We start from the raw sequence: 24602 nt of genomic DNA on the forward strand, positions 1-24602 counted from the left end.
ATTCCAATCAGCCACCTTCAAAACCGAGGGCAGCTGAGAGTAAGAGAGGCCGTGTAAAAGAATGAAAAAAAAATTGACACACTTTCAAAAATAACTCAAAAGTATCATCTTGTTGATGGGAGTTTAGTCAACTGGTCCACAATGTCAACTTGGAACAAATCATACAGAAAGCTCTGTGTGCTGAAGATAAAAGCAAACCACACCTGAAAATCCCAAACAGGAAGTGTAGTGCAATATCAACACAGTCCAGTGTGCTGTGCGCCATGACACGAGGCCTCCCGTGGTTATAGAATGTCCATTGAAGTTCGGGCCAAAGCAAGATAATTGTAACATGTAATTATTCTGAAAGAGTCCACTGTCCTCAGGGCCAGGGACACTAGGATCAAAAATTCTGAAAAATTACTGAGGTTTGGAATCAGGTGTCTGATTCTGAGTCTTAAATGTTGGTTTTGCCAACTCTGACACTCTTTCCCCATAGACCCGTTTTTCTTGACTGCCTATTCCCCTGCCTTATTCCACCAGGTCTTTCTCTTTCCCCACAGAGTGCTGATTTAAACTGTGCAGTATAATGTTTTCTAGCAAACCAGTTGAGAAAGAAGCACCAGAAGGTTTCTGTGCAAGAACATTTAAAAATAACCCTTCCTAATACACACTTCACAAAATCAAGATACCATATGCCGCGGCTAATTTTTCACCTTTGTCTTTCTCTTCTACATCTATCATATATGACTTACTATCCTTCGGTCAGTTCCCACCATCCCCCAGGTACTGCATGAGGCAACTTAACGTTTACTATTCTTTAAACAATTTATTCCTCACAAGTCTGCTATGTGGACACAGCCATTTGAAGAAATGATGTGCAAAGAAATAAAATTCCGGGTTACCACAAAGTTTGAAAAACATGTATGAGCACATGTACACAAGTACCTCCCATGAGGGGCAAGGCTATTGGTGTCAACTGGATGGAGCTCTATCAGGTAGCAGCCGGACTCTCTTCTTCAGGATCCTGTGCCAAACACTGTTACACAGGAGGAGGGTGGTGAGGGCCAGCTGACGCATTACCAACATCCTAGTCTTACTAATAGGAGGGCTGCAAACTATACATCCTTAGATTTAATGGAGAACCCCAAGAAAGATTTGTTTAGTGAAACTGTATCCTCTTCTTGTCCTATACTCCCTAAAACAGGGGTAGGAAACCTTTTTTCTGCCAAGGGCCATTTGGATATTTATAACATCATTTGTGGGCCATACAAAATTATCAACTTAAAAGTCAGACTGCTATATTTGGCCAAACATTTAACTCACCCTAATGCCTTGGCAGGGTCAGACTAAATGATCTCATGGGCCTTATAGAGCCCACAGGCTGGACATTCCCCACCCCTGCAAAGAAAGGAGAAAGAAGAAGGAAAAGGATGTACAGGGAAGGTTGCTGAAAGGGAAAGGGGCAGACTCGTATGTCACATCATCTTGGGTTCTTGTAACACTCTCATTTCACCTTTATTGTATGAACAGCACTGGATTCTCTGCCCCTGAGGCCTCGAGTATATTTTCCAAGGGAGAACACACACACACACACACACACACACACACGCATGCACGCACGCACGCACAGGTGCATCAAATGGGCACTGCTAACCTAAAGCTGGCTCTCTGTTTTTTAAAAAAAAGTCAGTCCTGTCTTTCATAGCGCTCAGTAACTTCTCCCTTTTTGGGGCAAAAACCATGGCCTGTTCACCTTTATATTCTCAGCACTAAGTACAATGCCTTACACACACTAGGAGCTGATAAATATTTATTGCCACATGACTGGTACTTTGGTAAATACTTAACTTTCGGGGTCAAACCTTTCATTATTTTCTATTCTACATGAAATTCAATATTAAATGGGACCCAAGACTTTCATGGCTACCCTACCCTCCACATTCCTCTTACAAAAGAGCTAGGCATTAGCCCTGGGAGAGCACTGGCCAGAGGTCCACTCCTGGGGACCTGTAGTTAGCTGCCCCACCCTCTCCTTAACTTTCATCATGTTCTCTAAGTTCACCACCTCTTCTGTGTAAAAGTTTGGCTCAAACTCTACACTTTGCCTGCCGTTCCAACACTTTAAGTATAAGCAGCAGAATCCTGGGGTTTAGCATTAATGTAAAGAGCTTATCTATATATAGCCTCACACTGTACTTTAGCATCTTCAAAACTTCAATCATATTCTCTTCTAACTTTTTTGAAAGCACAATCCCTCCTTTTATGTTTTGCTACAGCTTTTTCCCTCTTTTCATTCTTGTGACTCAATGCTCTCAGGCCTTTTAAGTTAACCTCCCGACCTTTCCATCTGGGCTCACCTTCCTGGACCTTAGAGACTCATGCTGCTCTCCCTTAGAAAACCTCCATCTCCTTGATATATCTTGTCCTAATATTGGGCACAGTGGCCTACATAGGAGTGAAAAGCACTCTGTGACAAGTGGTGAATTACCTGCCCCTTAACACTTGGTGTCTGGTATCTTCATTTGTAATATTTAGCATTTTGACCATTAACTTGTCTGAGGCCTTGTTTGTTATGACCCTCACTCTCCCTATTATTAAGTCTCTCTCTCTCTCTCTCTCTCTACATGTCTGGGATGCTGGGTGCTGTTTCCATTAAATCATAAGAGTTTGGGGAAGCATTTTTTTTCTTACCTTAAACTAAAAAGAAGGCAACAAAAGAGCAGCATTTCATGGACTCATCTGCCACAACCATGAAGATGACTATGGGGAGACAGGTCTTGATCCACATACAGGTCAGGCTGTGAACTTGGCCTACATAGGCCTAACAGACCCCAAAACACTTTAAAATGTCCAGATTTTGGGTCATTTATAGACTGTAATAAGTGATATTCTGTTTCAATCATTTAATTCATTTCTCGAACTCTAATTTATGATCCTCTAATGGAAACTGAGAAATTCATTACATTATTCTTCAAACTGATTACTGTCCGGAGTATATGTCTCCAATTTGGTTTCTCCAATTTGAATTAATGCCAGAATGTGGATACTGGATTAAGGACATCTTTCTCAGTCATTTACATAGAAAGTGAAAAAATATTGATCCCAATACCAATTCCTGTGGTGTTTCATTTGCCATCCCCATTCTCCTTGACCCATTAGTTTTTACCATTATAATCTGCCCATTCAGCTAACTAGCTCCCTTTTCCATTTATAGTGAAACCTGTTTTATCTTAATTTTTTTTGCTACCTATGTGTCAATGTGACTCAGCAGAAAGAGGCCATGTGAAATCCAAGTACATCATAATCCATCATGCCACAGGTGCCTTTTTTTCCAAGTTCCTTTCTCCATCACATGTGCTCACCAAAGCTGATCTGAAAATATCCTTAGATATTTGAAGAGCCAGATTCTTTTATACATTTATTAAATCTAATTCACTGAAAATTTCTCTAGTGTGGTACCTAATGTAGCACTGAGATACCTAATGTCTAACTGATTTTCCATTGATTTTCACAGTTTGAGCCAGTACATTTTCAAACCTCTTGACCAATTGTCCTTAAAGCCAACACACTAGCCTCATTTCTGTTACCAGAGCATATAATCTATACCAATCTGTTGCTAAATCATATTATTTCAGTTTAGTTTTTACTTTTTCCCATTTGGCCAATTCTCTCTTCATCCCTTTTTAGCTTCCAATGGTGTTGAAGAACATAATGACTGTTCTGCATTTCATGATGGTACATCCGGACACACACGTCTCGCTGGAGAGAGAGTTGCTCTAGTAAGAGGTTTGGGCTAGCCAATATTAGAAAACAAACATGAGAGTGAATGGGCTGAGGACCAGTGAAATTTGGACAAGGAACAAGGAACCAGAGACCTCAAGGTGAAATCTCTTTAGCATCTGTGGCCACGTGTCCAGGAATGAACATTCAGACCTTTAAGAATTTATGAACACAAGATAAGAAAATGGTACTAACTGCACTAAGAGCATTGTGCGTTTTACTACGGTTGGACTTTTTACAGATAATAAACTTCTTTAAAAGGTATGTGATGATTTTATTTATATTTTTAATCCTAACCTTCTGAACACTTCTGAAATATAACTTAGCTATGGTGCATTTTAAATTTTCATTAGAAGCAAAGTTTGAAGAAGGAAGGAAACCTTGCGACCCCGTTGGAGCCTCTGGAGTGGGAGTGAGTGAGGGAGAGCAGGGCACGCGAAGCCAATTCCCAGGTGAAGCACATGTATTTAGAGTGACTAATAGCATTGCCCATTGAAACACATCTCTTTCCGGGTAGGAAACTGGACCTCTCCTTGCTAAAGGCTGGTTTCATAATGACCCACAGGATGGCCACCCAGAGTGGTACCATTGTGTAACTGATGGTGAAGCACCTCCAGTGTCGAGCAATCTCGTTGGGTACAAATAAAAGGAGACGAAGACTTCTAAGCAAACTATAAATGCACCACTGAGCAACGCACATGGTGAGATGCCCCAGACGAAGCTCTTTCAGTCAACCTGTAATATGTGTTGGAGGAATTCCAACAGTCTGTCCTCCTATTGTCCAGAGCCATTTTCTTTATTTTTTGCTACTTTAATGCCAGAAATGCAAGTCCACTGGGGACAAGAGGACTGGGGACCTGCTGATGTCCCCCAGGCAGAGGAGAAGGAAACAAAATGGTTAGAAGCAGCCTTAAGTAATTTCTTTTTGTCTTTGATTTGGTTTCTATTGGTGTGTCCTCTCTATCCCTCCCCCACTTTCACTTCTTTTTTCTCCCCAGAGATGTAAGACTCAAAATGTGCCCAGGAGAGATACTATGTGCCAGGGTAGAAGCTGTTCTTTGATATAAACAGCAGAAATCCAGCTCTGTGCAAGACAGACGTGGCCCAGTCTCTAAGCACCAGGTGTGGCGTATTTAAAGAGATTTTTTTCTCACGATAACTTAAAAGAGAGTTATTTAAAATCTCATTTATCTCAGTCAGTTCTATGAGTGCAATCTGTGTATGTTGAAATAATTAAAACCTCCATTTTGAAAAAAAAAAGAATATTAAATTAAAACAACAACAACTATATAATGTAACAAATGACTCCATCTCTTCCAAGGATATGATAAGGATCCTGCATGAATACAAAAATTCTGACTGTGTTTCTGTTAACCAGTAGGACCTGGGACAGTCCACAAAGAAAAGATGTCATAATAAGTTACATAGTGATTTCTGTTAACGTAAAATTAATCAGGATGAAAAGCATCCTTCCTGTAGGCCACGGAGGCAGCACTAACAGAACTGGGACTGTCCCAGAAAATCTAGGGCAGCAACCCTAGTTTTCAAGAAATTCAGGGCAGAAATCCCAGCCCTTGCTTGTATGCATTAAAATGTAAAATTGGCTCATCTGCCCACATTTTCAATTCTTCCTCAATTACTGATTTCAAGATGACATTGCCTTAAAAAAACTGGCTCCAAGTCCATTTCTATTACTTAAGGGAAGTTTCTGACAGTTCCTTTTTTTTTTTTAAAGAAATAAAGGAAAGACATAAAATATGAAAATGAACCTCTCCGCTCCCACTGCACTCCTCCAATATGATTCCATTAATAAAAAGGTCAAAAATGTTCTTTACAAACCTTCCACATTTTAAAGAAGAATAAAGTTTATAAGATTACCAACTCCCTTTAGACTAGCAGCATTCGCATTGTTCTCTCACAGAATATGTCAAACAACTCTAGGGTAGGCATTACTGTTATTGTAAGGATAAAAAACCTGAGGCACGTTCTCTAAACTAGCTTGTGATAGAACTTTGTAAGTCTCCCGACTTTCCAGGGCCTGCTCTCATTCTACCAGAGCATAGAAGAATCTCCTGCCCTCAAGGCTGTCCTCCTGCCAAATTCTGAAATGAGTAAAATTAGGCGTTGGTGCCTTTTAGCCTTCTCCCCTTGTCCTCTCCCTCTTAATTCCGGCCATCTCATCTCATCCTCCAGAAACTTTTCCATTGTACTGAACTGGGAAAAGATTAGAACAAACTCAGATTTTATTAATGAATTCTTGAAGACTGAAGTCAAGCCTTTACGATGGAAAGAAGGGACTCATATTCTGTCACAGTCTAAGCTCAGTGGAGGTGGGGAGAAGCATCAAATTACCGAAGGGGAAGGCGAGCTGCTGTCCAGGCCAGTCCCCTCGTCCCCCTAACTGCTGCCTGACCATCAAGAACAAGAACTGGTAACAGCATCAGAACCACTACAAAAGGTGCTTTTTTGAAATTTAAAGTTAATAACCCTTCCCAGAGGAGCCTTGAATTTAATCTTTGTTCCACCCAGAAAACTCTGGGCTTCAAGCACTGCGAGGGCTGCAGCTGCACCGCAGTGACGCCATGACCTGAGCACAATTCTAGAAAAAGGGAAGTTTTGTCCCTCAAGCCTGTGGCACGCAGTGAGAGTCCACACAAGCTACTTCCCATTTCTGGCCCTCTGGCTGAAAAGTCACCAAAGAGAGGGTAACATGGGATCAGCGGAGCAATAGGCAGGACCGAGGGCCGGTTTCGCCTTCCAGTCTGAAATGCCAAATGATTTTATTCTAATCACTCGGCACAGGCTCCTGAGTGTTTCTCTCTGTAAAACCAGATGAGCAATGCCTAGCCGACTGAGCTTAGACAAAGGTAACTAGCAGTCATTAGAGGAAGCTTTTACAGGGTACTCTGAACCTGGGTTGCATATTTGATGAAAATTAAAATATCAAGAGAGTGAGGATCCACGGCACAGAATTTCCCTACCACTTACAGGTTCTGAGTTTGGTCTCACTGAACACCATCTAGACCTGCCACCTCTTCCACGGTCCCTTAGCCACAATCTCCAACTCCTCAACCTCTCCTTCTTCTCCAGACCGGGAGCTACCTTCTGTCTTCACCAGCCTCCCTACCTTAGACTTCAGAGAACATTCTAATGCTTTCAGCACCCTTCCTGACCTTCTACCACATCTCCAACTCAGGTTCCCTATGATTCTGTTTCTCTGCTCACCCACTGAGGGACAGGCACAGAGCCACACTACTAAGGCCCACTCCAAATCCACACCGCCCAGATATAAGAGGGTCCGTCCTGTTGCTCTTTCCCCATCAGCTTTTCCCAAAGCTGTCATTTTACCATTCCCATTCTTCTTAAGTCTTCAACTCCACCCGACCTTCTTAGCAGTGTGCTATCTGCTGAGAAGACTGAAGGCATCTGTACTGAGTGTCTATTTCCGGCGCCCATTAGGCTGAAGTTCGCTGTTACTTCCTCCTAACTGCCCTGCTGTCTCAAATGTCGGTTCTTTCCGCCCTTTCGCATGTGCTCTTCAGCCAATTCTCCGGTCTCAATAAGGACCCTGATTCCTATCATCCTTACACTTTCACTATCGCTTTTTGCTCTGCCTTCTTATCTCTTGTTTAAAAAACAAACTGTATCTAAGCTCTCTTTCTTTCATGACCGACCAGACTCCCAGAAAGGGCAGACTCCACTCACAGGCCTGCATGTAAACCTAGCAATCCTCTCCCAAGCCTGACCTCCACCCTTCTGAAGCGCTCTCAAGTCCTCTCAACCGCCAAGTCCAATGGCTTTTCTTGGCCTGCATCCTTCTTGACTCTCCTGTGGCACCTACACTCAACATAATCAAAACTGAACTGAGTAGTCCTCTCCTTCCGTTCCCACCATTGCTGACTGCTTTTCCATTTTTCCCAGTTAAGCCAAAATCTCTTGGTCATCACTGCCTCAATTTAGTTATCAAGTTTTTCTTCCTTCCACCCGGTCATGTCTGTGCCATTCAATTCCGCCCTCTCTGTTGCCATGACAGATAAACAGCCTCCCTGTTTAACTCCATGTACTTCAGATAACACACTGCACCGATCTCCCAGCCTCTCCCCTCCCAGACTCGTGAAAATCTAGCAAATAAAATTCAAATATCTTAGCCTGAGAATTAAGGCCCTATAAGAACTGGACCGAGCTTATATTTCTAGACACCATGACCTTCCCGTCTTCCATTTCATTTCATGTATTTCACATTTCCTCTGGACTCTGGGAGAATTCATAGTTCCCAGAAGCCACCCCACATTTTCTTACCTTCATTCCTGAATCAAGCCAGTCTATCCATGTGTAATGTCCAACATTGTTTTTACTTATTGAAATCTTTTTTTTTAATTGAAATATATTTTTTTTCCATTCAAGATGTGGTAGAGATGCCATCTTTTCCTAAAGGTAGTTTTAAGTTATTCATTCCTCCCCTGAACTTCCAGAGTTCAAATATGCTCGTATCTTTCTTACTTCCTCTTATTTCATATTCTTTTAGGTTCTAGTTACCTGTGTACTGGCTGGCCTCTTTGTCCCTATTAGATTTCAAATTCTTGAGGACAGTGATGATGATAATAATTGTAATAATAATCACCACCACCATCATAAGCTCCTACCATATTCCAGCTCTGTGAAAGCATGACTCCATTTCAGCAGCCCTCTGAGGACTGTCTCCACTTTCAGATGTGATTAAATAATGTGCCCAAGGCCAACACTCAGGAGTGGTAGAGCCAGGAATTGAAGTTACGCTTGTCTGACTTTAAAAGCCATGCTCTTAACTACTATGCGGTATTTCTCATCATCTATATACTTGACCAATAATCATGGAATAAGATATCCACTCCATAAGTCCTAATAGGTGGGGTCGTTGACTTAGCCAGGTTCCCCTAAGTGGCTGAGCCTACATGATCAACAAATACAATTATAGGGAGAAGAAACAGATAGCTTAGGGCCTAACTCTTAAAGGATGATTTCAAAAAATGGAACAAAGTTTTTATGCCTCAAGACTAAACAATATCAGATGCAATGTGGGAGAAACATCTGTATCACCTGGATTAGGTAATACCTTGACCTGGTCTCCTTCCTTGGAATCACTGATGTCAGTAAGGCAATGAATCAAGGCCACTCCAAAAGCCTTACTTAGATCATTTAAACCACATTAGAGAATGCCTTCAAAATTCTAATTTCTGAAAGTCTGATATCAGCCATGAGAAAACATGATAATTGTACTCTGCCGGTATAGTCAGGACAAATGTAAATGTGGGGTCCTATTTTATACACACACAGGTAAATGACATATGACACACACAGGTATCAGTGTAAAGTAAAGCGGTGGTTGTTGCTCTCTACACGTAAGCGGCTAAGGCCTGTAATCCTCCAAGAGGAATGTCATTATACAGCTCAAATCCCATCACAACAAATACCGTTACAACAGAGATGTCTGTATAACAAAAACCCTTTCAGGCTTTGGCTGACAGCCCACGTACTTCTAGCAATATTTGATGTGAGACTTGGAGTTCACAGTAATGGAAATTGACCTATCTTTCCAAAGGTAAGATTTGAATGATTTCATCTGTAGCTTCTATCCCATGATACCATGAGTTGGCGTGATGTAGAATCTAAACCCATGAGCATAAAAACTGAACACAAAGACAGAAACAAATCAACCCTGCTCTTAAAGGGCAAAATTCCCTTTTGTTCACCTGGGGAACACTGTGGTCAAGGAGAAGGCCTCTCACCCAACCCTGAAATGGGGCAGAGCAAGGCTGGTGTGTGGCCTGACCTCATGGAGAAGCAAGCTGGTGTACGTAGCACATGAAGACGGATGGACTGTCCTCAAATTTCTACTCTACCTCTTTCTAGCTGTGCAAACTGGGCTAACATTTCTTAACTTTTTTTTCTGAGCCTTCTCTGCAAAATGTGGCTAATATCACCTACTTTCAGGATTTCAGTAAGAACTACAGAAGAGAACATATGTAAAACTTCTCACATAGGACTTGGTACAGAGCATGGGCTCAAAAAGCCTGGACCAGGTGTCCCTTTTCCTCTAAGACCGTGGGCTTATGCAAACTATTTTAATGAAGTTAGTTACAAAACCCAGTGAAAGAAGTTAATGAAGTGTATAGTCTCAAACATACCCTGATGAAGAGACTGCTCCGAGGAACATCAGGAAAAAAGAGAGAATATGGTAGAAGAACTAGGCCGTGTACAAGTACTCACTCGACTGAGAGAAAGGTCTTTCTGGCTAAAGTAACACATGTAGAATACAAAGATAAAATGCAAGTAACCAGGCAACATAGCAAGAAATGAGCTTTGAGCATTCTACCAGAGGACATGTTGAAAAGTGCGGAATTCACTAAAATTTGGAGGCACATTTTCCTAGCCAAGGATGAAGGGTGGCTGTTGCTCTGAAGCACTAGTTTCCTGCCTCTGGCCTAGTTTCCTGTGGGTGTCATTCTGCACGGTAGGGGGGCCCTCATTTGCTAAGTCCAGGCCAGGGCATTATACTGTCTTTCCTAAGTAGGATACTGTAGGGGTTAAGTATCAAAAACCAAATTCTAGTATTTTCCATTTGGGAAACATGTAGGTAAACAGTTTAGGAATATGACTCAGAAAGGCTCTTTCAACGTTGCCCTAATTTGTGATGGGTTTAATCCTTCTGTTTTATATACCTAATGTCCTATTTTTCAAGTTTAGGGACAACCAAGTGTGTGGCGACAAAATTTTATGTATGTTCTTTTGAAAGTACTCTTGGTGTTACTGTACATGATTATATTCTGAGATAGAAAATGAGAGCCTTCGGAACGGAATCGGAAGGTATGTTTGCTCACCTTTATAAAATACGTGTTAGGCTTTTACTTTTCTTAAAAGGTTCTAAAAATCCTATCAGACCTCTGCAACTATAGGGCACAAGAGATGACCCCTTTCTCAGAGTCACGACCATCAGGGTTTTAATCGTTACTTAGTCCCATCCCTTCACCTTGACAGTAAGAAAGAGGCTCAGAGACAAGTGTGTGCTCATGTTTATGTGCTCCCTAATGAGCTTGCAGGAGCTCTTGTGAGAGGCTACAAAGAAATAAAATAACAGGCCGGACAGAGATAGGAAGATATAGAGAAAAAGGAAATGTGGACCCGCAGAAAGACAGAGGAGCCCTGGGCAGAAAGACCAAGAGATCAAGAACAGAGAAAGAACAAAATTACTAAAGCAAGGTTAACATATCAACAGAGACCAAGTGGCAGCAGAGGAGTTAAATTCAGTCTGCACAGAGCTTGCTAAGGACGACTCTCATACACTGAAGCTTCAATGTGGTGCAGAGGCTTCTGGCTTCTCTCTATTTTGATAACTGTCCCCCCACCCTCCCAACATCACCCTCATCTTAAAATGGAGGCAGGAGAAACCACCAGATTGTACACGTGAGTCTTAGCACTGGTAAGGGCGTAAACCACAAGCATTTGGAAGGTGTGCTAACTATCTCAGGCCACTAGGGCGTTACTTCCCGCCCCCGATGGCATACTTCACCTAAAGATGTCCATCTACACCCCAATAATTGATATCCCTCCTAAAAGTGTACCCTTTATTCCTTAGACCAGTGGGATCACACCAACTGTTTATAAGGCATCTCAGGATCCCCACGGGCTATGGAAAAGTGAAATGCAATTGTAATTACATGAGCAATAAGGGGAAGGTAGGGGCAGAAAGAGTTACTCCTGAAATGCAAGACTAGAAACACGATTCCTTAGAGAGGCAGGCACTCCACCGGGAAAGAGGAGCCTGCGCTGCCTAGAAAGTGACCTCGGGAGAGCAATCACGCGCCTGGACAGAGGCGCGGCCGCGCCCCTCCCTCCGCTCCTCCTTTCCTGCGTCCCAGGCCCGCTCCGTCCACCTGCCCGGGAGGCGGGCGGGGGCGCGGGGAGGAGCCGGGCTGGCCTCGGGCACAGGGGCAGCAGGCTGCTCCCGCTCGCAGTTCTCCCTCCCGCCGCGATGCCCAGGACACCCAGGAAGGCCCCCAACCGCGCACACCCCGCGGACTGTACCTTTACTCTGGGGAGGGTTCTGACTCCGGTCCCGGAGGACGTTGATCTGGTAGACAGCTCCGTAAGGCTCAAAAAGTTCTTTCAGCTCCTTTTCCGACCAAGACCTGGGGATCTGCCCGACAAACATCTTAATGGCATCTGGGTCTGGCTGGTCGGAGTGATCCAAAGCGCCGTTCATCTTGTTGGCTGTGCCGTTACTGTCAAAAAGGGAACCGGGAGCCAGAGTTAGGGCTGCACGGTGAGGGACAGGAAGAAAAAAAATAGCGGGGTGGGGGCGGGGAGGCGGAAGGAGGAGGAAGAGGAGCGTGGGGCAAAGTGCCTAATGAGTCGTAGAAATTTGATGAACTAAAACAAAGCACAGGCACCATTAGGTTGCTCCTCGGTGGCAGGGCGGCGGGCTCGCACTGCAGGCTGCTGCTGCTCAGCACCCAGCCCGAGCCCAGGGCAGCGCCCCGCCGGCTGTCACCCGGGGCGTGGACATCTTGAAACCCAGCTCGGAGGCAGCTGCAAGTTAAGTGCAGGTCTCGTTCTGCAAGGCTGCCATCAATGCATCTGCAGCCTTATCAGCCTCACACTGGCTCTCGAGTGAAAAGAAAGGCAGGGCTGGATTTCTGCTGGATTGCTCCCCTTCCCCTCCCCTCTTTGGAGATTTTTTTTGGGGAGGAGAAGAGAGGTGATAATGATAAAGTCACATGAAAAGAAAATGAAACACTTGGCAGTCCGTCAGATGACTAATGCAAGATGCTGAGGATGAATTTGCAGAGTGCGCGAGGCATCCATGTGTGCATCAAATTAGTACGTTGTTGCTGCTCAGAATGGAAAGTGCTCCAGCAATGCGGCTGGCTGCAGCCGATTGGCTGCTTACGCTGGAGAAAAGGGCCAGGGCGGGGAGGGGGCTCCCGTTTAAAAAGCACATTGTTTATGGGACCCGGGCACAAAGGGTTTAATTCAGAGAGGCAGAGGCGATCTCAGAACTGCCTGCTTTGTGCCGGAAAAAAAAAAAAAATGCAGCCGCAGAAAGTTGAGTTCCCGCTAAAGGACACTGAATATTTCAAATCTTTCACACTCCATAAATTGCTCTCTGTGTGTCTGACTTCCAGATGTTGCACTTGAGTTCTAAACAATCACACGTTTGGAAGAGAGAAGAGGGAAGTCTGCCTTTTCTTCTCCCAGCTTCAGTAAATATTTGGGGATGATACAAAAAGCAAGAACATAAGCCTTTACATATCCATCTTCCTTAAGACTTGAAAAGCCCCCATTTGGAAGAGAGCCTGCAATTCTAGTCACCATCATGAAACATGATAATGAGGGTGTTCGTTTTTTAATTGGGATTCCCCCCGTTTGACCTTTAGTAAATCATAAAGCAAAATCACATATCCTCTTTGTCTTCCCTCCTCTGAATGCTCCCTAAACCCACCTACTCTGCCAAGAGACAGGGCTGAATGCCCTGAGCAGCATGCATTTGCAGTACTGTGCTCTTGGTTTAGCATCTCAGCCCGTGAAAATAAAATGCGCCTAAATAACTGCACACCTGGCAGACAAAATATCTAGAGAGTCAGGTCCATGATCGTCCTCCAGCCCCTAGCCCAAGAGGTAGAAAGATCAAAAAGGGCCCACATAAACTAAAACTTCACTGCAATTGGCAGGTGTCATTTCAATGTAGTCTTGGGGTTATAACAACAAGGTATTCAAAATGATGGCAAATACTCTTCCCTAGGACCTGGCTTTAATTTCTACTTCTTCCAATCGCCCTATTTTACCACTCTATTTTTTTTTCTCCGTGAGATAAACAATCAAACCATGTAGCTTGAAACACTTTCAGAGGTTTCTCTAATCAACCTTATTGTTATAAACCATGTTCTGCTAAATAAAATATTGAGCACAAAATCTTCTTGCAACAATTTAGGTGTAACGTAATGCTTGTTTATATTACAGATCAATCGTTTATCTTGTTCCTGTGCACCTTTACTTCTTTTCAAATCATCCTCTGAGAATTCAATCAACACTTTAACCCCAAAGAGCTAACTCTGGTGGGGTGGGGGTGACAGAGCCCCACACAGAGCAGAATGTAGTGTTCACAACTCAGTGAGAGCTTAGAGTGTGGCAAGACTCGTTTCTGGGGCAGGAAGGACTTGTGGTTAGTGCTGTTGACAATGAGCTAGAATGAAAAGAGGAAGGCATTGCCACAGGTCTCAGCTAACAGAGAACGGAAGTTCAAAAATGGGGCTGGTGCATTTTGTCTGCACAGAGCAGTTAGTACAATGAAGGAGCAAGGTGAGAGTATACCAGTCCCGGCATCTAAACTTAGAATTCTAGAGCACGCATTCCGTCATGTCTCTCCAAACGAGAGGGCATTTTTACTTTCTCAAAAAATGCACCCGTAGTGGAGCGCAAAGGAGGGGAGATGGAGGATATCTCTTATACCTTTGGTCTTTATGTTGCTGAGTCCATATTTATAACCCCCTTCCCATCAGCCATACTTCAGAAATGCCTGGAGACTTCTTATCACCCTGAGGCAGTGGGGTGTTGGAGCTTAGGGCATGGGCTCTGAATCATGGCACCACCACTTCCTAACTGTGCCACTCTGGGCCTCAGACTCTTCATCTGTAAAATGGGAATAGAGACTTCATCTCCTACAGTCATGTGCTTAGTACAGGAAATGGCCCAGAGTGTCTAATAAGTGTTAGCTATTTCTATTTTTAATCACTTCTTTGCAGTTGTGACACTTGAAATGAGTGACCATCACCTGTCTACTTTTCATTCCAAATTTTCTCATGGAATAGGCTCAAACACAACTCATATCCTAAATAATAATAAGTATCTTTTAATGAGCATTTATAAGCTAGATAGTGTGCTAGCTACTTTACATACATTATTTCTAACCCTCGTAACAACTGTAGTGAAAGTATTATTTTCCAGATGCACATATCTAAGAAATAAGTTCCTTTCCTGAAATTACCAGCTCACAAATTATAGAAGCAGAATTCAAACCTAGGCCCAAAGCACAAAATATTTCTAATCCATCATGCTGCCAAATATTGCATCAGGTTTGCCTTTGACTGAGAGTGTACAGCTCACAGCAAATCTATGAGAAGACAAGGCCAAGAGCAAAACAGACTGGGTCCCTGGAAGCCCAGCGCCAAACAAAAGTTACCACTGCAAGAAAGACACACACCTGTCCTCTTCCTGTCAGTGAGACCTGCTGAACTGAAGAGTCTGTTAGGACTACTTTACAGCCCACATTTCCTCACTAATCACATAGGTGTCTCCATCTCCACAGATTCCCTTCCTCTCTATTCCCAGTCACCTCAATGAGTGCCTCTCATCCACATCCAAATCCCTTCCTAACTACTTGCATTTTGCAAACAACTATCCCAAATATTTGCATCATATTTGCATAACAATTCCTTCCTTAAGTAAATCCAAGGGCCTCTAGCTGTTATACAAATTCAACAATGACTACAACAGTACATCTTCCTCAAGGAAAGCTTTCCTGTAGGACAGGTGGGTCCCCCCACCCCCCATCCATGTGATGCTGAATCCCATGCCCCTCCCTACCCCCCCCCCCATTGCAATAGCCTAGTTAACTGTGTTCTAATGCACACAAACTCCTGCTTTGGACTCCCAACTTTCTGCCTGGCTGAGGCTCATTTCTAGCAGAGACTTAACTGACTTCTTTTGTCCTCACGGGGCTACCAGCACTGACACTTCTAAGGAAGCCAGAAACTGTGTCCCACAATTAACCCTTTGGGGGTACTTGCCAGAGGCCACGGAGAGCCAATGTGCTCTTCAGAGGAATAATTATGGGAATAGATACCCCAAATCTCAGCAAGACTCTCAGTAAGACCTATTTACTAGAATCTGATATTATGCTTAGAAAATTAGACTAGCTCGCTTCTCTGCACTCCCCAGACCTCCTCAGCACTCACCCCACTACAGTACAGGAATTAATTCTAATTCAAATAATATTTATCGGGGGCCTACTCTTTTCTAGAAACCTTTGCCAAGTGTTTGACATCCAGTACCATGACAGCTCCAGGAAGTTGAAATCGTTATCCCCATTTTGGAAATAAAGTAACTGAGAGTCATCGTGGAGGTAAAGTGACTTTTCCTATGTCACACCCCTTAGAAGAGGTGCCTGCAGAATCTGGACACATGAAGATGTGAAGGCCAACTGTCACTGCTCAATATTCCATAAACTGGGTTCCTCTAGGGCAGTGGTTCTCAACCTTCCTAATGCCGCGACCCTTTAATACAGTTCCTCATGTTGTGGTGACCCCCAACCATAAAATTATTTTCGTTGCTACTTCATAACTGTAATTTTGCTACTGTTATGAATCGTAATGTAAATATCTGATATGCAGGATGTATTTAGGTGACCTCTGTGAAAGGGTCGTTCAATCCCCAAAGGGGTCGCGACCCACAGGTTGAGAACCGCTGCCCTAGGGGGACGTTTCCTATGGACTCAGTGGCCACGTGCAGGCCCTAGACACAGGCACATACATCTCTGCTGGCACCAATCCGACAAACTGCAACAAGAGCCTGAGTGCCAATTACGCTTTTGCTCTTGGCAAAGAGCCAACTATAAGGCTCCTCCCCCAGGACAGATGCCATATGGAACCAGACCACAAGTTAGAGAGCGCTAAGCCGGTGGGCACTGGTGGTATCAGTCTCAGAGCCAAGAGGGAAATGTCACGATGTTTGGCGGAAAATGAGAGTGCTTACTTTCTGCTTTCAGCACAGGCATTGACCTACTTCCCTACTCCATTTTGGAGTAAAGAGAAGTAGATCAACAGAAGGTATGCAAAATCCTTGGAGGTTCCTCTAAGCAGCAAAATGTCAAAATTATAATAACTGATTGAAATAAATGATTATTATTATTACTATTATTAATTCCAGGACAGCAAGCTTTTATAAGGCCCAGAGAACTGCACGTTTTCTTTTGGAGAATGGAAACAAAAGAATTGATATTTTTGTTCTTTTTTGAGTTCCTTGGACAGCAACTTTCTGCATCACATCTCCTTTATTTACATAAAAGGAAGAACAACAAACTTACAAAAGGGGTATGAGAAATGCCAAGTGGCTATAAATAATTATATTAATGCTGAAAAAAAGACATAAAATGCCACGTCCAGAAGATATTCAAACCCCAAACCAACACACAAAGATGCCTTGTCTTGAAAAAAATTCTGTAGAAAGATAGCTAATCTCCCTGGTACTTAATAGTCTTATTATTCACATGCTTTTTTATCCTTTGTACTTTTTTTTGTTCTGTGGAATATCCTGCATCAGTTCTGTCCCACTCTGTGCAATGACGGAAATGTCTTATAATCTGTACTGTCAATATGGTAGCCACTAGTTACATGTGGCTTTTAAAGACTTGAAAGTGTCTAGTCCACCTGGGAAACTGAATTTTTAATTTTACTTCACTTAAAAATCTAAATAGCTCTAAATGCAAATATACCTTAAAAAAACTAATTGGAGTTGACATTCACTAAAATATTATTCCATCATGAGATTGTTTTGGGAAAATGGGAATGAGGAGCCAGGAAAATGATGTGGAGGCTTGAAGCACACGACAGCATGTTGGTGGGACAGTGGGGCAGTGGGTTGGCAGGCTTGGGCTCTTGTCATGGTTCAGCATTCAACTATGTGTGGAATCCCACGCAAATCATATAGTCATTCTGTGCCTTGGTTTCCTTACTTGTAAAACAAAGAGCAAAATAGTTTCCATCTGGCTCTTAATTTCGGTTATTCTATAGTTATGGTTTGGAACCTAGATGATGATAATATGGAAAAGATAATTTACGTAACATGACCAGCTGCCTGAAACCTTGGGATGATTCCCTGTCTGTGGCCAATTTAGCTCACAAGTGACTAAGGCATGGGCCGGGGAGCTGACGAGTGTCACCTACACTGTGGGAGTGCAGCCTGCAGGCTCAGACAGAGCCACTGGGTGGCTGGTGGCTTGGGGTTGCTGCCAGAGCATCATCTCTCTCAATTTGTGCTAATTCTTCCTAATATCCCAACCGCAGTCCCACCATTTCAGTCAGCTGACAGGCCACTCTTTCACAGGCCCGGGAATTGTTTTCTAATAATCGCCTGTACTTAAATAAGAGCACATGAAGAAACGTTGTCTGGTGATCACAGGAAATTGTCCAAGACTGAGCCGAACGAGGGAAAAGCGGCAAGAAGCTGGTGATGGGCCTGGTGCCTTCTAGTGGGCAACAGAATGGGCATGAAATCCAACATTGTGACCCATCTACATTGTCCATGTTGTTGTTATTATTTAAGGACAGAATTCTCTCCCGACTGGTTGGCAGTGTGGCACCTGGGGACAGCAGCAGCTCCTTCCCACGCTGCGGGGAATATTCCAGAGCCTCGGACTTAGCCTCCCCAGGAGCCTCCTCCCTCTCCTCTCCACTCACCACAGCCTCTCAGTTTAGAAGAAGGGATCAGCTGTCATCCAACCTCCTGCGCTGGGAACTGCACCTCCCATTTCAGAAAGCCTCATCTGTCTGCCTTTCCACAGAGCGCCTCTGGCACCGACGGACGGACGGATAAACGGACGGACACAGCTACATCTTAACCCTGGGGCCTCCTGGGTTGCTGAGTGACTGTGGCAAGCTCAACAGAAATCTCTGGACATGTTTTCTCACCAATAAGAAGACCAAACCAATGCCATTCCTGTATTTACCTGGAAGGTATTGTTACCACTTACCAAGTGTAGCAAAGCCTTGTGAGTCGTGGCCACACCAATACAGAATGGGGCCCCAAATCTCGGAGGTGAGACCTCTGAAGATCAGCTGAATTCACAGATGATTCCCTGGCTCAGATGATACCCTAAGTCAGCGACTTTCAATCTTCCTCATCTCATGGCACACATAAACTATTAAGGTTCTATAGCACATCAAAAATTATATTTTTTTGTGGATCTGACAAAAAAAGGTATCATTTTGACTCATTCACACTGGACAGCTATTGTTGTGTTGGCTGTTGTCAATTTTCATTTGACAATTTATGGGAAAAGAGGTCAGTGCCCCTGAATAACTAGGCAGGTATTGCATATTTTAAAAATTCTTGCGGCTTACCGGTGCCTGCTGCAGGACACTGGTTGAAAATCACCGCCCTAAGTAGCTGGAGGAGGCAAAGGTTTTCTCCAAGGGCTCAAACTGTAAATAAATTAGTTTGTGCTCCTCTGAAGAAAACGTTCAAGTTTCCTACAAGTATACTTACATGCAATATGTTCATCCCTATGCTTTGCCAAAATTTGAAATAAAATTTCATTAAGAATGTCCAAGTTTTATTCACAGACAGCTGGGAAAGAACACATATGTGACAGGCATTCTGGTGGACTGCTGGAGTTAAGGTTAAATTGTATTTGGTTGGAGGTCCAAAAGCTATACAAATGATCCTCAACTTATGATGGGGTTATGTTCCCATAAACCCACTGTAAGTTGAAAATCTTATATGTTGAACATGCATGTACTATACCTAACCTACCTAACATCACAACTTAGCCTTGCCTACCTTAAACATGCTCAGAACACTTACATTAACTACATTTGGGCAAAATCATCTAATGCAAAACCTAATCTATCTATATATATAAAAAGCTAAGTGTCCATCCGTCCAACTGGTAGCTATGACACACACTGACCACCAGGGAGCAGACACTCAATGCAGGAGCTGCTATGATGCACACTGGCCATTTAAAAATAAACGGCACCGCCCGAGCCAGTTTGGCTCAATGGATAGAGCATCAGCCTGCGGACTGAAGGGTCCCGGGTTCGACTCCCATCAAGGTCACATGCCTGGGTTGAGGACTTGATCCTCAGTAGGGTGCTTGCAGGAGGCAGCCAATCAATGATTCTCTCTCATCATTGATGTTTCTATCTCTCTCCCTCTCCCTCTCTGAAATCAATAAAAATATATTTACAAAAAATAAATAAATAAATACAAAATAAAATAAAATATAAACGGCACCACAGACCTGGCCCCAAAAAACCAACACTCAGCTTCCCCCAAGTGGGACACAGGCCGCACCACCATCCCGGAGCGACACCCCATCAAATCACAGACCCCATGGTGCAAAATGCGGCCCACAGCCCAGCCCAGCCCGAAACAGTTGCTGTGGGCATCAGGTAATGACATCATATAACATCGCCCGGCTTCCTCTCCCTAGCGATTAGCCTCCTTGGAGTTTCTTCAGCCCAGGAACACGACTTGCTTTATAGCCAGGTGCGAACATTTACAGTTTTACCACATGTTTGTGAAGCGTTTTCATGTACCTCATCTCATTTGAACCTCACAGAAGTCTTGGAGTAGGTAGATAGGAGACTCGTTAGAATCTATTTTCTTTTCATTAGCTGGAACACGGAGATTTAGAAAGCTCAGAAACTTGACCCAACTGAAAAGAAGAAATGGTGGACCTTGAAAATGACTTCAGGTTTTCTCTCTGTGCAGAATATAGTGAAACACTGCTACAGTTAAATATTTTACCCTTTGTTCTCCCTGCGTGATCTACAATAATAATCTGCTTTGTGTTGATATTTACTGCTGTGTTGCTGACAATTACCTGAAAGAGAAGTTGGGATGCTTCATTGGGCTGGAAAAAGTTTAGCTAAATCAAAAAGCAGGTCTAAGTAAGCAAGTTTACTCTCTCTATATAAAAGGCTAAGTTGACTCGTGCATGCGTGATACATATAAAGCTCTCGCTGGCACCAACCGCACGCATGTGTTTTGATCTGTCATTGTCGATCGTGATTTTGGTTGACACTTCTATTATAGAGAAAGGGCGAAGAGCAACATTAAAATATTTCTTCTAATTAATTTCCTTTCAATGTGCAAAATCTGTGCACCAGGACACTAGTTTATAATAAAGTGTTAAATATCTCATGTAATTTATTATGCATATTGCTTTTGCACCGCCAGAAAGGTGAAGAATCTCAAGTTGAACCAATCTGAATCAGGGGACATCTGTACATCTGTTTAACAGGGTGAATGAAGCATAACCCTATTCCTGAGGAAAAGGCTGCAAAACACAGGCCTTAGGATTCACCAAGCGAAAGAGAAACCTTATTACCTTACCTCAACTTGACCGCTAGTAAAAGGCATAAAGCTGGAACACCCCCACAAAGAAGTAAATGTGGAGGCATCCAGGCGGGACCTGGAGTCTGAACACACAATGACCCTCGCTGGGAAGGCAGCGAGGCAGCGGCCCTGGACAACCCCTGTCCAGGGAACTCATTTCCTTCGGTGATTTATCAGAAATAGTTCAGGGGACTACAGAGCAGAGCAGAGCAGAAGGCATCTGCACAGGGAGAGGTTTCTCAGATGAACTTTCAGAAATGGCAATGGGGAAATAATAATCACACAGAAGATTTATATCGGCTTCACATTTTCCAAGTGCACCAAGAGCGCACATTAATTAATCCTCCCCTCATGGCTGAGGTCAGGATTACTGCCCCAACTTTACAGATGGGGAAAGGAAGGGAGAGGGGGACCCACCTGGCTCTGGTGTCCATGGCTAACTGCTGCAGAAGTCACCTGTTTGCTTGGGCAAGTACTTGTAGATGCCCCCCACCCCCCATGAATTAATTAACTGAAACGTGAATCCTTATGAAACAAAGACACATGTGGGAGGAAACTAAGTAGTCATCTGAACTTCCCAAACTGAATATTGATTTTTACTAAAAATTCATTTTTACTAAAATTCCAATTCTAGCAGCAAATGATGAAAATAAAGGATGTACACTGAGAGCCACAAACAAAACAGACACAGTGCCAGGTACCCTGGACCTGGGTTTTAGCAACTGTGCTTCTCAAAGCAAAGAATCCCGGCGTTCACAGCTGTCTAAAAGAAAACATTTTGCTGGTACTTACTCATGCAAGAGAAAGCAACCGGAGAGAATTCTCAACCCTCTCCACCCACTGAAGAAATACTAAACCCACCTAAGTTTTATTCTCACGCGCGGTCCTTTTCTTAAATTCGTATTACAGTTATTGAGACTTGCTTTATGTCAGGCATGGTGCAAGGTGTGAAGGAGAGAGTTGAAAAATAAACAATTAATGCCCTTAAGCTACTCAGCCAATGAGAAGAGACAAAACATGTGCACAACATAAAACCCAAATACAAAGGGATAAGGCTCAGAACAGAGCGATATAGGGCCTGCAGAAAGCCAGCAACAAGTGACTAATTTGGCTGCGGGCACTGGCATTCAGCATTCTAAACCACACTTCACCCCTGTGGTCACATTTTTAAATGGAATGTGAAAAATTCAGAGGCAACGGATGATAAGCTGTACTCTTTTACTGAGTTGACAAGGAGACTGAAAGAAAGTAACTGAAGAAAAAAGTAGGCTGTGACAAGGGTGCCGAGACTTGAGAGAAAGCAGGTGCTTCTCTCCCACGAGCATGCACTTGAGACAGGGGACCTGTGCAACACTGGACAGAGTGCCCACACCGACCCATGGCTGGACGACCATCCTGTGCACTGCTGGCCCTCACACTGGGGGGCACAGCCCAGTCCCCGACCTATGCTGGCTTGCAATGCCATAAACTGGGAACCTACTGCCATCCATAAAGCCCCACCCATCTCTGAGCTTTACTCTGAGCTAATTCCTCCAGAGGTGACCATCTCTCCAATGTTCCTGTCACTACCACTCGTGTGAAAATCACTTCTCTGAGCATGTCCATTCAACCTTCCAATCTGACCTTCTATAGCTACAGCTGACAGAGAGGTCTGGCCCCACCTCAAACTCAGCATATCCAAAAATAATCTTGTCCTCCAATTGGGTTTCATGTTCAACTTCCCTGTTTTTCTTACTGGCTCAAACTGTACCCTATCCTACCCCAAGTCTGAGAAGAGGGACAGTGTCTTCCACAGAACACACACTCAACGCCGAGTTATTGCTAGTCTAATCTCAATTCTTCTCTGACCACTGAACCTACAGAAACAATATTACTGAGCTCCTGATCAGTTAGTTACATGGTGAGATTGAAACTGTGAATACAAGGATGTCTTAATCATTAATTCAGTACGTATTTATGAAGTGATTCCACAATCCAGGCATTATTTAAGGTGCTAGGGAATACAGCAATTAATAAAATAAGGTAAAATTACCTGTATGGAGCTTATATTCTAGAGGGGAGCATAAAATGAGTGAAATAAGCAAACCTAAGAGATTAGAAAGAAATCATTTCAAAGGAGAAAAATAAAGCAGGGAAGAAAGACAGGGAGTATTGGGTGTAGGATTGCAATGCTACATCAGGTGTTCAGAGAAGAACTCATTTGAAAGGTGAGCACAGTGCCTTGAACTCAGTCTCAGGATATCCTCAGTACATATTTCCTAAATGAATAGATTTAATACAGCAAGAAGTCTTACAATTTGTAAAAATTAAGTCACACATCACACAATTCGTCACCATTATTACAAAAAACTGTGTTGTCCCATCTAGTACTGTTCCATTGAATCTGAGGGTCAATACACCTCATTGCCAATGAGTTACGTGCCCATTTTTCTCTAAACGCCCAGTGAGTCCACTTGTTCCAACACAGCCACTGTCGCAATTCCAGCTATCCTGATGCAAAAACCACTGCAAAACTGTTCAGAGAGCTCTGCCTCCTACTCTGACCTAAAGGACAGACTTTACTGAGTTTTGTGCTCACCTGGCATTCCAAACTCTATCTACCCTTCCCTTAAATATTATCTGTCCATTCATTATTCATTTTATCATTTATCAATGGCAGAATTGAATCTCAGGCTGGTCTCTCCTCAAGCTGTTTTTTGGCCAACCTTCTACCGTCATAAATGATGTGTAATCAAGGAATACAACGTAAATTGAATGCCAGCCCAAGGGATGCAGCCAGCAGTGTAAGGTTTGATACAAACGTGTGAGAGATTTGTAAGTCACTGCTTCTTCCAATGATCCAGAAAATCAAAAGTTGACAGTAAATAGTACCTAATTACGTCATATTAATGACTGTAGCTTAGGTCAGAAAACAGAATCCATGTGTGAAGAAATGTAATTCTGTAGACTAACCTAATTTATTAGATTCAGATGTGTTTCTTTTTTTTTTCTTTTTGGTAATGCCTTCAAGCTCATGTTTGTGAAATGCCAACAACAGAGTTAAGACATAAAGGACTTCAGAGCTGTCAACATGTGTGTCACCAAGTTCCTGCCCTGATGTCATGCCCTTTACACCCTCTGGGGAACTTCCCAACTCATTCCTCAGAGATTTATTAGGTTCTGCTGGTTTTTCAGCCTTTGTCACCTGCATTTTAAACCCACAGGAGATCAGAAGGAGCACACAGGACGGCTTATAATAGGAGGCCCGTGGAGTGATGGCCAACGCACATGAGAACCTGAATGGACCCAGCAGGGAAAGCCCACTCAGAGCTGAGCCAACTTATATTCCCCAGACCTTCCCAAGGACAGCAGTGTAGCAGAATAATTAATTTGCATAACAACAATCTTGTCTTCGCTAAAGGGTCACATTGCGCTCAATGCTCAATACCTTCTGTTTAAGGAGGCAGGGAAATTTATCATTTATTATTAAGAAGAATTTCTTTAAAATGAAACAATAAAGAGAATTGGTGCCATAAAGGATAAGCTTTCATCTCTACTGCAAACTTGGCTAATAAGCCTGTTTCATTCCCCAGGGACTCCAGGTACCTCAGATTTTACTTTCTCAAACACTCCCATGAGTATCAAAATGTAAGCTTTGTGTAGCATCTAATTTGTTGTCATTAAATGCAGCAACCGATTTTGCCAAG

The 24602-nt window shown here is 43.3% G+C and overlaps 1 protein-coding gene across 1 annotated transcript in view; it reads right to left on the reverse strand.

The window, feature by feature from the left end:
• The window catches only part of LOC102438527 (CUGBP Elav-like family member 2), a 306666-nt gene that overhangs the window by 150056 nt on the left and 132008 nt on the right, over nucleotides 1-24602 (reverse strand). The window contains 1 exon segment of the mRNA XM_023758393.1: nucleotides 11824-12020. Within this exon segment, the coding sequence (XP_023614161.1) occupies nucleotides 11824-12020 (197 nt within the window).

The sequence above is a fragment of the Myotis lucifugus genome, unplaced genomic scaffold, assembly GCF_000147115.1.
Source record: "Myotis lucifugus unplaced genomic scaffold, Myoluc2.0 scaffold_129, whole genome shotgun sequence".
NCBI classification, from domain to species: Eukaryota; Metazoa; Chordata; class Mammalia; order Chiroptera; family Vespertilionidae; genus Myotis; species Myotis lucifugus.